The sequence below is a fragment of the Drosophila bipectinata genome, chromosome 2L (assembly GCF_030179905.1).
Source record: "Drosophila bipectinata strain 14024-0381.07 chromosome 2L, DbipHiC1v2, whole genome shotgun sequence".
NCBI lineage: Eukaryota > Metazoa > Arthropoda > Insecta > Diptera > Drosophilidae > Drosophila > Drosophila bipectinata.
Window position 1 is genome coordinate 7014177 of NC_091736.1, and position 15937 is coordinate 7030113.

At 40.9% G+C, this 15937-nt stretch overlaps 4 protein-coding genes across 5 annotated transcripts; 1 reads left to right on the forward strand and 3 right to left on the reverse strand.

Annotated features, from left to right (window-relative positions):
- Nucleotides 1-893: 893 nt before the first annotated feature.
- Pi3K21B (phosphatidylinositol 3-kinase regulatory subunit alpha) lies at nucleotides 894-8186 on the reverse strand. Of its 2 annotated transcripts, XM_017231436.3 has the most exons (3): nucleotides 7638-8186; nucleotides 6042-6900; nucleotides 894-4088 (listed from the first exon to the last, which is right to left on the reverse strand). In XM_017231436.3, coding segments are annotated over exons 1-3 (1521 nt in total). In that variant the 5' UTR covers nucleotides 7639-8186; the 3' UTR covers nucleotides 894-3427. The 2 variants fall into 2 exon arrangements, with proteins under 2 accessions (XP_017086925.1, XP_070133795.1); XM_070277694.1 differs by lacking the exons at nucleotides 6042-6900; nucleotides 7638-8186 and adding an exon at nucleotides 4158-4290.
- Nucleotides 8187-8698: 512 nt separating this feature from the next.
- Stip1 (Stress-induced phosphoprotein 1) lies at nucleotides 8699-11467 on the reverse strand. Its single transcript, XM_017231439.3, has 4 exons — nucleotides 11300-11467; nucleotides 10944-11226; nucleotides 9775-10879; nucleotides 8699-9218 (listed from the first exon to the last, which is right to left on the reverse strand). Exons 1-4 carry the CDS (start codon nucleotides 11306-11308, stop codon nucleotides 9146-9148), a joined length of 1470 nt encoding a protein of 489 aa, XP_017086928.2. The 5' UTR covers nucleotides 11309-11467; the 3' UTR covers nucleotides 8699-9145.
- Nucleotides 11468-11870: 403 nt separating this feature from the next.
- U2af38 (U2 small nuclear riboprotein auxiliary factor 38) lies at nucleotides 11871-13273 on the forward strand. The gene is made up of 2 exons (XM_017231378.3): nucleotides 11871-12126; nucleotides 12202-13273. The coding sequence occupies exons 1-2, from the start codon at nucleotides 12083-12085 to the stop codon at nucleotides 12974-12976; spliced, it is 819 nt and encodes a 272-aa protein (XP_017086867.3). The 5' UTR covers nucleotides 11871-12082; the 3' UTR covers nucleotides 12977-13273.
- Nucleotides 13274-13760: 487 nt separating this feature from the next.
- Nucleotides 13761-14553, reverse strand: LOC108118616 (uncharacterized). Its single transcript, XM_017231380.2, has 2 exons — nucleotides 14323-14553; nucleotides 13761-14266 (listed from the first exon to the last, which is right to left on the reverse strand). The coding sequence occupies exons 1-2, from the start codon at nucleotides 14412-14414 to the stop codon at nucleotides 13876-13878; spliced, it is 483 nt and encodes a 160-aa protein (XP_017086869.2). The 5' UTR covers nucleotides 14415-14553; the 3' UTR covers nucleotides 13761-13875.
- Nucleotides 14554-15937: the final 1384 nt, after the last annotated feature.

Sequence of the window (15937 nt, forward strand, 5' to 3'; positions counted from 1 at the left end):
AAAAATGTTAAGCCTAGGTTTCTTAGAAAAAGATTTCTATATTTATTATTTTTAGATTACCAAGTAATGTAGCTTTTGAAAAAGAATTCCCTACTCAGTTGCTGCAATCTATCTCGAACAAAAATTTGATGACCTATCACATTTTTGAAAAATTCCCAGAAACTTTAGCTTTGGGACTCGGATGAAAATATTATAGAATCAAGATTCTTATATTTTATTCGTTATGAAGAAAATCATTATTAGTAATACTTAATCAGGTTACTATGTATATTACGTTTGAAAAAGCAGTCACTCCTTAAGTGCATGGCTTTTCCGTGGTCATTCATGGCCCAAACGGTGGACGCGTGATTTTTGGATTTTCTTGGATTGTTTTTTAGCCTTTTTTTGGCGATCGGTTTTCCGCCGATTTCAGCAAAATGACGATGACGATGATGGAGTTCATTGAAAGCAGAAACCCTCAGGAGGGTGGAGAAGTGAAGGAACCCCCCCATACTACAATATTTTTATATGTGAACTTCTGTTTTGGTAGAGATTTGTTTTTATTTCATTTTTTTTTTATTATTATTGTTTCTTCTTCTCGTTTGTGTTATTTACGAACATTCTTTTTAGACACAAATACAAATACATACAATAATGTTTTCATCGATTCTTCTTCGTCTCATTTTTAAAAAACTACTACAAAAAATGTTTGTTGTTTGTTTGTTTGTTGTTGTTTTTGTTTGTTGTTGTGGTTTGCTATTAGCGCTTAAAGATCTACAACATATAGCATTCTAGAGCATACATATTATATAGGTATGTATGGGTTAAATATCTATATTGTATGTATATATCCATATAAAAAAATACAACAAATTTGCAATTCGTTTCACATTTAGTTTCGTCGTCGACTTCCATTGTTTTCATTTTTTTTTTTTTTTGTTTTCGTTCTTATTTTTTTTGTTTTTTATTGAAATTTAATTTTATTTTTTATTTTAATTCTCCTTGTTCCGGGCCTGGGCCGAAAAATGCAGACGCCAAGCAGAGAAAAGCGAGAAAAAAAATTCACAAATATTTCCATCTAACACTTAGGTATGGCAAAAAGTCATCATCATCATCTACATCATTATCATCAGTTATCAATTATAATTGATATATCGGATCAATCATATTTAGAATACATTTAATCTTTCACACATCTACTTGTTGGTTTTGTTTCTTTGTGTTTTCTTTTCTTTTATAATGTTTGAAACGCATATTACAAACTATATTTAAAACTTATAAATACTACAACGTACGAGATCCTCCGAAATCTCATAGAATTTAAGCAAAAATGAAACACACAAGTTACAGGTAAATAAATTAAATTAGAAGTTACACAATAAAGTATAGAATAATATTTTTTTTTGTTTTTTTTTTATACATATATATATATATTTAAATATATATGGTATTATAGAAATATCTGAAAGACGCGCCAGTGTTTTTTGTGTGTGTCTGGGTGTAAGTGTGATCGATTCGATATCGATTAGGGAGAATAATGCAAACAGGAAGCACGAAAAGTTTTCAACTCGCTTAGAACATTAGGGTGGCACAAGAGAACTATGTATTTGAAGCAAAACATTGGGGATACCCTTTCCCAAAAAAAAAGATTACAATAATATGATCGGCAAGCTAGTTTCGAAATTGCACAACTACTCTGTTAAATATTACTTATTAGTGAGTTTAGTTTGGTAAATTTTGGGAAAGGGTATCTTCCACAAAAAGAAAAAGCTGGTGGGTTAAACATGCACTCCTACATATAAATGTTAAATATCAGTTTTGTAAAAGAACTTAAGCAGCTTGATTTTTTTTTTTGCCTATTGCAGCAGGGGTTATATATATTTTTGTTTGTTGTATATAATGGTTTATATATGGGCAACTTTTTTGTCTTTTTTTCCTGTTTCTTTCCTTGTTTAAATTAACAAATGTTAAAAATTTAATTATTATATTTTCGATTGCACTTTGTTTTTGTTTTTTTTTTTTGCTTGTTGCTGTTTGAAGTTCTCTTGATTTTTAATTTTTTTTTTTTGTTTATATTTCCTTTGTACATTTATTTTTTCTTTGTTTAAACTCTGTGTGTGTGTGTGTGTTTTTGTGTATCTGAGGTGTTTCTTTTATGGAAATTAAGGCTTTCTCTTATTGTTGAAAAAAAAAAAAACATTGACAAAAAAAATTTAATGAAAATTACTATTTTAGCAACAATCAACTGATCACATCGAGTAAACGTACGTATTTCTTTTTTCACTTAGAACTACATTAAATCAATCATAATATAACAACAAATATTAGAGCAAGGGGTTGGGGTGGGGGGCCTAAGAGGGGGGTGGTGTGGGGCGGTTATCAAAACCTTAACCTGATTTCGCAAAAACGTATGCGGTTGCTCCTTTGTTTCGATTATTTTTTTTTCTTTCTTTTTAGAATATTTACATGAACACGACAAAATTGTGTTGAAGAAATGCAGAAAATTTCTTCACGATTTCCAGTCACACTCCTGCTCCTTTGTTAGCCACCTACTTTACCACCCACTCACCAACCCACCTCCCTTATGACAACGCGCAGCGTGATAACAATAATTGCAAGGGATGTGGGATGTGGGGCTTTTGGGGGGAGAGTGGAGTTGGAGCAGGTGTGGAGTTGGTACAACAACAGATAGATAGCTTGACTTATCAATTATCACGCGAAATGCATTATTACAAAGTATATAATATACACAGATATATGTATATACATATATACGTGTATGTGTATGTGTATGAATATAAAAAATTAATCGTAATTAATTAATAAGATTTCTTTCTCAATTAGAAAAAATTGTTTCGTTTCATTGACAAGGTGGCTTCTAGCAAGCCGCCATCATCATTTAACATTGATCACCCAAAAAAACATGTTACTCGTTATGTTTCATTTTTCCATTTCCGGTTTCCGGTATTCTAGTTTCCGGTTTCCGAAGCCTTCTGATTCTGAGGGGAAGGGCGCTGTTACTTTTGGACAGTTCAACTGCCAGCGCCATCCATATCATCACACACAAAATAGTTTTCAATAATTTTATGATCCACATACTGCGATTGCGGTCTAAATAATAGAAACTGCAAAACCGGATATTGCATTTAAGGTTTACGATATCTTTTTCAAAAGAAAATTTTTTTGAAAAACACTGGCTATGATGGGTAATATGTCTTAATTTTGATCAGAAACTGATTAGATTTTCAAGAATGATAGTTCTTCGATCATCAGAGATAGCTTTATAGTTTACAGTCTAAACTACCATTTGGACCGCATTCGCTGGTACAGATATCGAGAGATATATGTATATAGAGAGTTAGGGGGGGGGGGAGCAAGAGTTAGAGAGATAAGATAGCTAGCCTGAGGTGGAGGGCCTGGGGGAGATTGGGGGCGGGTCGGGGGCATCCTACTGCGAAGTGCTAAAGTTCGAGGGCGAAATGGAGGCGGGCGGTGTATCAGTTTCCTGGCTACCCGCCATACCATCCACCTGGTCGTGACTCGTCGTCCTGGACCGACTCGTCGGTATCGGAGCACTGCTGCTGCCCATCATCCCCAAGTGCGGCGGCATCAGGCTGGCCGCCTGCTCTCGCTCCAGCTCCGCCTCCTCCTGCAGCTGGGCCAGAATGTGCTGGGAGTTTTGCTCCCAGAACAGCACCGGCCAGCGCAGCGTCGTGGTCAGCGTGTCGTTGTGCTCCTCCAGTGAGTTGTTGGCATAGTGCTCCACCAACTTCTTCAGCGTTGGATAGATGTTGTACGGAGCAGCGAATCCATATCCAGTGGCTGTCTCATAAATGATGCAATGCTGCACCGTATTGGTATCCTTCACCGTGCAGGCAATGGACAGGGCATAGTTGCCGGCGTCCCTTACCCGGATGAGGAAAGTGCCGGGCGGTGCGTCCTTAAGCCGCTCTTCGGCATCCCGCCGCTTGGCATCCTTGAGTAGCCACAACGCCTCGTTGCTGTGCGGCTGATTGGAAGCCGTTTCATGGTGTCGCAGCCACTTGACAAAGCCCATCTCCAGGATCGTCTTCAGGTCGTCCTCCTTCAGATTGTGGTTCTTCAGACGTCTGGAATAAGGGAATAATTGAAAGTGGAGGTTAGTTAGGGTCGTTTAAAGGATATGAAGTGGTAATTACAAAAGGAATTTGTCCAAAAGAAGATGAGACAAGGAGCACATGCTGCCAGGAAGTTGGCTTTACGATTTGAAACTCACTTTATTTCACAATTATTTTTATTTTTTATTCTGAGGGGGGGGTTGGCGTACGTGACTTGAAAGGCGTGGCCCTCTGTTTAATTATTTTTAAAAAAGAGGTCCAAATATATTATATAGATATCTAGCAAGGTAGTTGAAACTTCTATTAAGTATGACGTGTCCAACAAGACCTCTTCCCTTGGGGTTACTGACGCATCTTAGAGGTGACTAGATGGCTACCTGGCTAACCAGTCATTAAATTCGATTTCTCCCGATAACCGAAGCAACTGCGTGCAATTTCATTTGGGGACGAAATCCACCCACCCCCCCTAACCACCCCCCAAACCACCACCCACCAGATAACTAAATGCGATCGCTTCCATCGGTTCGAGCCGCCAGCCGTTAGCCGCCGTTCGGTCTACGAGTGACTAGACCCGGAGGTTTCCTCATCACCCACCTCGGTGGCGATACCTACTCTCTTGCCACTTGGCTGGCCACCAGAACCGCTACCCTAAGCTTTCAAGCGCTATCTACGTGACTAAGTATCCCCCAAGAGCGATAACCTTTTTTTTGTTTTTTGCGGTAGTGGTGTGATATCATCATCAATCTTTAAGGCTGGGAATCATCATCACCAAGCAAGGCCTAATCGGTAATCGGTATACCAAGATATATCTTTATCACTATATCTCCCAGTAGTTTTGTTACAAAAAGAACCTTGGGGCAGCATAGAAAGTGTGTGTTTGCCAAAAAGCTCACCACCACACACTCTATAAAGTATGTATATATAGTCGTATATAGTCATATTTGTGGACTGAGGCAAGTATAGAAATATTAAGCACTCGGCATAATGCCTCCTGATAAGCGTGGCTATCTTGGGCAAGGCGCTAACCTTATCTGTTCGCTTCGGTGCTGGCTTTATTCCGCTTCCTCTATCACTTGCGATTTTTTGCGATTTTTTTAAGGTATAATGAAAGCCCGTAGAAACCAAAGAAGTAAACCCATCCAACAATGACGTATTCCAAGAATGTTTGTAACCCAGTTTGGTGCCCTGTTGCCAGGCAGGGTCTTAGATAGTCTCTCACCCATCCCCATGTGGTCGATTGCGTCGGGGCATAGGGGCAAGTTGTAAGAAAAATCCAAGAGAAGGTATTGGTAGATAGTTATAGATGTGAAAGCTATGGCATATCTTCCTTCAATGACCTTGAAGCTTGCCCCCTCCCCACGACCAATAAAAGTTATCCAAATATTTGAAAATATATTACTCAACAAATAATAATATATATTTGGCAATTCCTCGTTCTGGTGACCAAAATCCAGATAATTTCCTATAAGAAGGGGGGGTCTTATCACTGCCCCCCCACAACTCGAAGTGATATCTAGAGTAAGCTTTAAAATTGAAACAAACAGAGGCATTACTTGACGAATATTTGTCATGAGATTTGAAGTTTCTGACATATTTGGCTCCAACCTAGATCCCTCAGGGTCTTTAAGGAAAATCTATGGACATTTAATTTGGTCGGATGACTTCAGAATAGGTTTCTGGTTGGGAATCGGTGGTTTCTGGGAATAAGTTCCAACGAAATAGAGCTAGACTGCCAGCCGGGCACGTAGACGACCGGCTGGCGTGGCTAATGCGATGGCTAGGGGTTCCAGCAGAGGGGGTATAGCCACTAACAGTGTTATGCCATTATTATCGGTTTCGGTCGGCAGACGAGCTGCCGACAAGAACCCCCAACTGAAGAATGAACGATCAGCCGAGCGGGTTGCGTGTAAAATGAGCCAGAACCATGCGAGAAATTCTAAAAATTCCAGACTATGATGCACTTACTCAATGAATTTGTCCTTCCGAAACTGCAAAGCCTGAAGCTCCGGCTTGGTGGCATTGATCTGGCGTTCCAGCAACAGTTCATCCTTCTTCTTGCCCTCCATGTAGATGTTGAGGGCCTGCAGCTTGTTCTCAATGATCTCCAGTATCTGGAGCAGTCGATGCTGATTCTCCAAGAGACTGGACCGAGCCTGAACACCCTGGACATTGTCGCCGCCGGCCTCCGCCGACTTGGAGTCGTTGGCCGTTTTCATGAAGGATTCGTTAAGCTTGATCTGATTCCGTATCATCTTCTCGGCATTGATGAAGACGGTCTGGTGCATCTTCTTCTCCTGCAGCTCCTCGCGTATCGCATTGAACGAGTTGCGCTTCTGCTCCAGCGTCTGTTCCAAGGTCTGGAGCATCTTGGACACACGGATGAACTCGTCGCTGAGCAGCTTGAGGTCACCGTGCGGCTGGGAGTCGTCGTACTCGCAGGTTCGCACTATCGGATTACTCAGCGTTATGTCCAGCGCCTTGTTGTACATGCTCAGCGAGTTCTCCTTGTAGTAGTTGATCATCATCACCACCGAATTGAAGGTCATGGTGTCTATGAAGCCGTACTTGCGATCTATATGGCTGATCTTGATCAGCTTCTCGCTGCCGTCCTTCATCAGGGTGAGGGTGTATTCGCCCTTCTTGGAGAGGGCGTCGCGCACCAGGAAGCTGCCATCGGGCTTGCCGTGCAGTATGCCCTTGGCCTCCTCACGGGAGATGCGGCCCCAGTACCAGGGGGCCTGGAGTAGCTCCTCCTCGTTGGGATCGACCAGCGATCCGGGCGCTTGCGGCCGCATCGTTGAATAGTGAAGCGGTGAGGGTTGCACTAAAAATTAAAAAAATGGATTATTAATTAAGTTATTATTTGGGTTATAATTAGGGATTAGCTACTATCTTTCATACTAATTAGGTTATAATTGATAACTAATTATTTTTTTTTAAATGACTAAGAAGTCAAGATATTTGTTCTAATTTTAGCTTTTTTTTTTTGATAAAATATTATGGTTTTGAATTTAAAAACAAACATTAAAGCTGCTTCTTATCGTTTATTATTTACGTTTCTTTTTATTTTGTATATAAAGATAAAAAAAGTTATTTAAAATTTTATTTGAGAAAGAATTTAATTTTGAAATTCTATTTCCTGCCAGAAAGATATTCCTAAATGGGATTAAGATTTTAAACCAAATATGGTAAGATTTTTTTTAAGAATAAATATTACTTTTTTAAAATGTACTTTATCCTTATAGCCTCCCCTCTATATCCTCCCAAATCTGTTAATAGATATGGGCCATATATCCCCCACCAGCAATAATAGCAACAACAACTACCAACTGCTCTCTTGACACAAAACGAGCCATGTAATCGCTCGGCGTCCCGGCTCTCTCTCACTCTTGGCCTGCTAGCCTGCCTTGCCTGCTTGCCTGCTCTCTCTATCGCCCCGTCCCCCGCCACCCGCCACCCACACTGAACCCCCCCGCTCGCTCGCTCTCTATGGGTTTCTCGGGCCTGTTGCCAAGCGCTCTGAATCCGAAATTCGAATCTGAATCTGGGAGAAATACTTACTTTTGTTGGTCTTGGATTTAGCGGATTTGAAATTCCTGACGATGAACGGGGATGCTTCTATGATAATTCTCGGTTTCGGTCCTAGGGTGCTACTCGCTCGATTATATTCGCGTGTGTTAAATAGCTATAGCTATAGCTTATAGCCTATAGCTCGCACATCTTTCTATTCTCGATTTCGCACACACACACACACACATAAAAAACGCACATACGAACATACACGCAGCACACACGCACCAACACCACAATACGGTGGACACTACGACACACTGGTTTCAAAAAAATGGTTGGCTTGAGGTTCGGGATTTTAATGAATTTTGGTGCTTTTTGCGCTATTCTCGTATGCAGTTAATAACTAAATAGATTAACGATTTTGTCTCGGAATGGTTGGCGGCTTAAAACATTCTCGTACGGCACTTTTGGACGACAAAAAGGGAGTTAATCACAATCAGCACACCGTTTCCATTTCCATTTTCTCGGGAAGAAATCGTGCGGTGTTGGACAGCGCTGGTACTGTTGCTGTTGTTGCCATGCCACTTGCTGCCTGACTGCCAGCGTTGACCAGCACTGGACGCTTCCTGTGTTGGCCAGGGCCAAAAAGTACGTAAGGCCAGGCGAATGACGTAAGCACCAGCATCAGGGTAGCCAACTGGTTTCCAAATAGAATTAATCCTTTCAATAAACTGCGCAATTAGATAAAACGAGTTTAAATCTGTATTTTTTTTTCCTATATTCAAGTCAATACGAACAAAGTGGTAATGGGCAAGCTATCAACTAAATTTACTTCCTTAAATAATCCATTGCATTCCAAAAATGTTAAACAAATTGTAAATAAATTTATACATATTATATTTTTTTAGATAATATCAAAGAAAACATTTTTTTTTAATTTATAATTAAGATATTTTGTAAGAATCCTAAGCATATTATTTTAAGTTTACAAACTTTGGCTTGGAACCAAAGTCTTGGCAACACTGACAACGTAAGCGCCCGATTTGTTAGCCTAGTGTTGAAAACCGACAACTGCAAAACTTACCGCGCAATTCAAATGATAAACAAGCTTTCATACCATTCTTTGACTCATTTATTTTACATTCAAAATCTTATTTTAGAGCTAAGCTACAGCATAGTTATTGTAGTAAGAAAATAAGGACCTTGACGTTGGAGCCTACTCCATCCGTCTGCGTAAATCAACTAGGCAGACATGTATCAATGATTTTATATTCTCGTTTTTTTTTTAATAATTCTTTAGTTAGTTGTAGTTTATCGTCGTTCGGCGTTGAGGCGTTGCGATTTCTAAGGTAATAACGTTTTAGCATTAATTGTGGCCCGTTTCTTCGAAAAAACGATATTTAGTTAACCAGCTTAAAGTGCCATAAATTTTTGTATAATGCATAGTATCCGTTTTTTTTTTGTTTTTTGTCTCCTGAATGTTTATCAATATGGTTTTGTGTGTGTGTGGTGTGTGTGGGTGTGTGAGAGTGTGGGTGTTAGTGTGAGTGGAGTGCTTAGTGTAGCTGAATGATGCCCGATTCCAGCAGTTTCATTATCTTATCGGCGATGGCTGGATTCTGCAAATGGCTGCAAAATAAAGGTAAGGTTTTGTCGTTAATTAAAATTGAGTTCAACCACTTTGCAGCCCGGTACTCGTGCGGATAAGGGGTGTGTTCTATTTTCAAAAAGTATATTTCTATTATAAACAATCAAAACTCCCAAATATTCTTTCGTGTATCTGTCATTCACATGTTGATAAGGTTCTGGCTGCGCGCCTATACACCAGAAATCTTAAAATAGGCATAATAATCATAAAAAGTAATATGCTTTTGGGGTTCAATTTTGGTTAGATAAAAAAGTAGAAATTTTAAAATAAGGTATGTTCCTATTTCTAGAAGAAATATAAGTCAATATATCAGAAGCAAACTTCAAGAAAAACCAACATAATTGAAACAAGTTTTTCAAATATTTGAATTTTGTTCAAAGTCCCTATTACTAGTCCCCAAAAAGCCTGATTTACATAACCTTTTTGTTTTGGAACATGAAAGTTCTAGAACTTCTTCGGAGAACCCCTTAAAATTTCCACACTCGAGTATCGAACTGCCCTATGGATTTAAATTAATTTAAAAAATAATTAACTTACTCTTTCACCGCATTGGGCTCGTTCTGCATCTGTTCGAGGATCATTCGCATTGCCGGGTCTTTGAGGATTTGTTGAATCTCTGGATCGGACATGGCATTCTTGAGCACCTCCTGGGGATTGCGCTGGAAGTTCATTGAGCACTGACGGTAGCCTTCAATGGCCTCCGCATTGTTGGCATCGATTTCGAGAGCCTTCTGATAGGCCGACTGGGCTTTAGAAGTCTGCTGCATGCCCTGGAGAATTTTGCCTTTGCGAATGTAACCCTTGATGAATTTTTCATCCAGTTTGATGCAGGTCTCACAGTCCTTCAGACCGAGATCAAAGGCGGCCAACTTAGTGTAGCAGGCAGCCCGATTACTGTACAGCTTGGGATCATCAGGATTGCGCTTGATTGCCTCCGAATAGTGCTTGACAGCTGTGCTGTAGTCGCCCTTCTTGAAGTACTCGTTGCCCTTTTCCTTCTCCTCCTCGGCCTTCTCTGGATTGATGTACGCCATGCGCTCCTCCTCCTTGATCTTGGCCTCCACCTCGCTAAGAGAGGTTTTGATCTCCGGTGTGCGATGCTCGGACATGGCCTTCTCATAGTAGACCTTGGCCTGCTTGTAGTTCTCCAGCTTGCGGTAGGTGTTGCCGATGCGAGCAAATGACTTGGCAATCAGCTTGAAGTCTGAGCGATTCTCGCGACCTACTTCGATACCCTTCTCGCACTGCTTTATGCACTCTTCATACTCCTTCCGTTCGAAGTGCACGGCAGCAATGTTGTTGTAGAAGGTAATGTCGTTGGGATCGTGAGAGATGGCAGCATTGTAGTGTTTCAGAGCAGTCTCAAAGTCCTTTTTCTTGTATGCTGCATTGCCCAGCTCCTTCTCCTCTTTGGCAAAGTGCTTTTTTCGCTCCTCCTCTGTCATGTCCTCCACTCTCTTCTCAGCGGGCTGGGATGGCTGAGCCGGCTTGGAAGGGGGTGGAGAAGGTGCTCGCCTGGGGCGCGCCTGCGGATCAATGTCCATTGGGAAGTCGCCCTGCGATTGCATGTAGTTCAGCACGGAAGCAGTGATATCCTGCCGACCCCGCAGCAAGATCTCATTCTGAGGATCGTACTTAAGACCTGAGTTATAGCCAAAGTGAGGTTAGGTAATGCAGTTTTGATGATTCATTAAGGAGTGACCTACCCTCGTTGTAGGCTTCGAAGGCCTTCATAAAGTCCTGCAGTCCGGCAGCAGCTGCTCCCTTGCGGGAGTAACCTTTCGGCCATGAGGGATTTAATTTGATCGTCGTTTCTGCATCCTCCAGCGCCTCCTGGAATTTGCCGGCCTTGGCGTAGGCCGCGGAACGGTTGCTATACAGCACATGGTTTTGCCCGTCTAGTGTGATGGCTTCTGTGTAGGCTGCCACCGCCTCGTCGTACTTCTCGGCGTTCAGCGCCTGGTTGCCCTTTTCCTTAAGTTCGTTCACCTGCAGCGACCGCAAGGGTTAGAGCCCACGTTTTCCTTTGTCTCGGCCCCCAGGCCGCACGGTTTTTGCTCACCTTGTCCATATCTGCTGGTGGAGAAGCTAACTAGGGTTAAGAATTGCTCTTAATCTCGGTTAACTGCTGGTGGAATCACGCTATGCGCCTAGCCAGGTAAAGATGCAAAAAAATGCCGACTTTTCTAGAAGCAAAATCGCTGTCAAACAACGGTGTTACCAGACTCCTCGTTGAAATTGCAAATAGCGCTTACTGCGATATTTATTCTGGAAAAACATCGATAACTTCGATCGTTTTCAGTCAAACCGCCAAGTTTTCTTTTCATTTTAAGAGACATTTTGTTTCATTTTTAATTTTTATAAATCGTTTAGGATTTTTTAAACGTGAAGCTTGTTTAGTGTTTGTATCCCGATTTTTTGTTTACTTATCTATCCCTCTTATTAGACATCCCTGTATTTATTTCAAAAAATCTACACTCCTTCCTTACATAATTGCATTTTTTTTTTTTAATTTACTCTTAAAATAAAAAAGAACAATAAGAGATATAAGCATAATTGCTCAATAACCCCCCGAACACCGATATATCTCCAGCCCTGGGTCTAACCCTTAGCTACTATCGATAGCGGCGCTTGACAACCCTGTTTTAGAGCTGGCAACGCTGTGCAAAATACAACCAGACGCTGCTTTTTACGTGCGGCAAAACGAAAAATAGCCGAAAATTGGCAAAAATAGACAGAGCAAGCGCAATTCTGTGGCACGAAAGCGTCTGATAGGCGAACAGCGTGGAGCGAAGTTGAGCCCTTTGGCAATTAAACGCGCGCAAACTAGCCGAACTGCGCCACCATGGCCGAGTATTTGGCCTCCATTTTTGGCACAGAAAAGGACAAGTAAGTCGCATGGTTTTTGGGCACCCCATGGGTTAGTTTTTCCTTAATTACTGAGTTAACCGGTGTCGCGGGCAGAGTCAACTGCTCGTTTTACTTTAAGATTGGCGCCTGCCGCCACGGCGATCGGTGCTCTCGGATCCACAACAAACCGACCTTCTCGCAGACGGTACTGCTCCAAAATCTGTACGTCAACCCGCAGAATTCGGCCAAGTCTGCGGATGGATCGCATTTGGTGGCCAATGTCTCCGATGAGGAGATGCAGGAGCATTATGACAACTTCTTCGAGGATGTGTTCGTCGAGTGCGAAGACAAATATGGCGAAATTGAGGAGATGAATGTTTGCGATAATCTGGGTGACCACCTCGTAGGCAATGTGTACATCAAGTTCCGGAACGAGGCTGATGCAGAGAAGGCAGCGAATGATTTGAACAACCGCTGGTTCGGCGGCAGACCAGTATATTCCGAGTTGTCGCCCGTCACCGATTTCCGCGAGGCATGCTGCCGGCAGTACGAGATGGGCGAGTGCACCCGGTCTGGCTTTTGCAACTTTATGCACCTGAAGCCTATCTCTCGGGAGCTGCGGCGGTATTTGTATTCCCGCCGTCGCCGCGCCCGATCGCGTTCTCGCTCCCCCCGCTCGCGCCGTTCCCGCAGCAGATCGCGCTCTCCTTGGCGGCGACGTGATGGTCGAGGAGATGGAGTTGGTGGCGGAAACTACGGAGGTGGAAATGATCGTGGCAACGATCGTGACCGTCGCAAGGGTGGCGGCGGCGGCGGTGGTGGAGGCGGCGGAGGCGGCGGTGGTGGTGGAGGCGGCGGCGGCGGAGGAGGCGGTGGTGGTCGTTACTAATCTCCTGAATGATTTTCGATTCAGTGGCAATTCAGAAGACGGGATGATAAAAGAGAGAGAAACGGACAAGCAACTCCAAGTATCGTGTATTTTATTCTCGACGTTCATTTATCCTTTTATTAATCTCTTTTTTTTTATGGAGAAGAGTGGAGTAGAGGAGGAGTGGGGTGTTCCACCACCACCTATGTACAAACCCCCCGCTATATACTTTACCGAGCGCCCATTAGAATTGTAATTACTTATAACACACATTCGTAATAATAAAATTGAGTAATACTATATACAGATGACAAAGCATATTGGAGCTTTAAATGGAAAATGTAGTTTAAATATTAAAATATTTAAGAGTTTGTTCTTGGCCGGCAAACTAATCAGACCACGTGAAACTATGAAAATATTGCATACATTATGTACTTTTTAAAAAATATACAATATAAATTAAAGAAATCAATTAATGTGTATTTTGTGTATTTAAAAACTAATTCAAAATTTTAATTTACGCCAGACTATGTAAAAATATTTATCGGAATATGGTAAAAAATTATTGTTTTGAAATGTATTGCATTTTTTTAAACGCATTTAGATTTTTAATAAATTGATTAATGTTTAAAAAATATCTTCTTAAAATATTATCCGTTATATTATAAATGATTTTTTAACTTTATATTTATTTTAAAGCTTTTAATTTTAGTATATTTAGTGCAGATGTATTTTCTGTAGTTGTTTCAAACTTATTTTCCAATAACATGATCATTAAAATTCTAAATCAAGTAGAAAAGACATAACAAATGCAATATTTTAATCGCCAGACCATGATCTAGATTTGGGTTTGCATTTCAGATGAAATGGGATTCTCCAGCTCCAGCTGTGTTACAAATTTTGGGTAGTCTTTCCCAGAATCAGACATCTTCAGTGCTCGTCTTGACATTATCGTTGGCTGTCTCGTCCTCCGTCTGTGGAATAGCTTCTGCTGGTGCTTCGGATTCCTCTCCTGCCCCTGACAGCTGGTGAGGCGGATCCTGGCTTTTAGGAAGCTTCGCCTTTGGTAGTACACCTTTTGTGGCATCAGACTCCAGCTGGATGCTCTTGCGTGATGGTGTTTGGGTGGGTGGCAGGGGAGTGGTAGATGCATTTGTGGTATTGGATGACGAAGACACATTGGAGGTGGAAGCCTCCCTGGCCCTCAGTTGCTTGGTCATGTCAATCTGTTGCTGCAGCGTATAGGTGTTTTCGTGTTTCCGTCGCTGCTGACGCTCCACATCCCGCAGAACACCATCGTGGAGTTTTAACCTACAAGAACATTTATAGCTAATAGTTTCTTTTACAAATTTAGGGTAACCACTTACCGGTCAGCAGATTGTTTATAGTGCACATAACCTATGATGGCGGTGGAAACGGTGACTGCCAGGCCCAAAGTTATCCGCGAAGCTGCCGACATTACTGGGACTTGGAGTCCGAACGCAAACTGGACAACGTGACCTGATCCGGAAAGGCATATACTGCGAATTTGGATGTTTGTGGATCCTTTATTGTCGTACTGGGTTACGACATGTCCCCCGGTTTGAAACAAAAACAGTAGGGTTGTTGATATAAAAATATTCATATCGATATTTCTTTCGATATTTTATAATATTTTTACCGACAAAATATTGACGGCTAAAGATTAAACGGCTTTAAGTTGTGTATTAAAAATAATATTTATTAATTTTGACCACAAATATAAAAAATTTAATAATTTTTCAAATATTTAGCAATTTAACAACCCTGGCGCACGAGCCAGTGTGACCACCAAAAGCTTATATGTATAATGATTCGAACGGTCTTTTTGGCGGGAGAAGTTTAAATGTCTTTATAATTTAAACAGGAATATCTATATATTTATATGTATATTAATAAATATATAATATTTTGGTTTTGACTTAGTAATATTCAGAAAATGTATTTTGTTAGCTTTGAACAGAGGCGTATTCCAATTAAATTTCTAAAGTATTATCATTTTCAAAGAAGTTTTAAGTATTTTAATAATAAAATCAGTTCTTTAACATTATTCTGATTATTTCCTTATTTTCGAGAGCTTATTGACATCTTAGACTATTGTGGTGTTTTATAACTTTTTATAAAAAAAACTTAAAATAGTTTGAAGTTAATCTTTTGAAGGAAAATCGTTTAAAGGGAAATCTTTTCGAAAGCTTTTATCTATTAATTTAAGCTAAAAATAAACTTCAAGTAGTTCTTAGTTATATTTTACTCTATTAAGGTAAATATTCTTATCTTTGGTTTGACGCACTAGCAAGTGTACTCGCCAAAAATAACACAAGATGCTTATCATGACGCAGAATTATCTAAAATTGCAGGACCAGTGGGGCCTCTAATCTGTGCCTTTCTGTACAAAAGCAACAATACAAATAAGTGAATGGGCTGCAGAGTCGATTCATTCAGGTGATTGGTCATCAGGAACGCATAAGAACGGAGGCTCCCATCCGCCCGGATCCGCCATGTGGCATCCGGAATGCGAATTCTGGAATCCGGACATGCGCAGCACGCACCTGAAGCGAAACAACAGAGCACAACCGACACCACAAAACCGAAACCTGAAAAAAAAACCGAAAACCGAACCGAAACAGAAGCAACAGCACAAGTACGAGTACAATGCAAAAAAAAAAGCAAAAGAAAAAGCGTTAAGCACAAAAGCAAGACGGCAGGCAACGCGGCGTATGAGCGATATCCAGTACGACTCCAGTTTTCCATACGCTCTGTTGTGCCGCGGTAGTCTCTAGTAGGTGGGAAAGACCCGAAATTAAAATCGAAAATTGGTCAATCCTCTTGAGTAAAGAAAAATCAGGAATAAAAAAAAAACATACGTGCGTGTGCCGATTTGTTTAAAGAGTAAAAATCAAATGTGAAACAATCAACAATTTCTCTTTAAATGGCCATAAAAAACCATCAAATTATGAACATAAT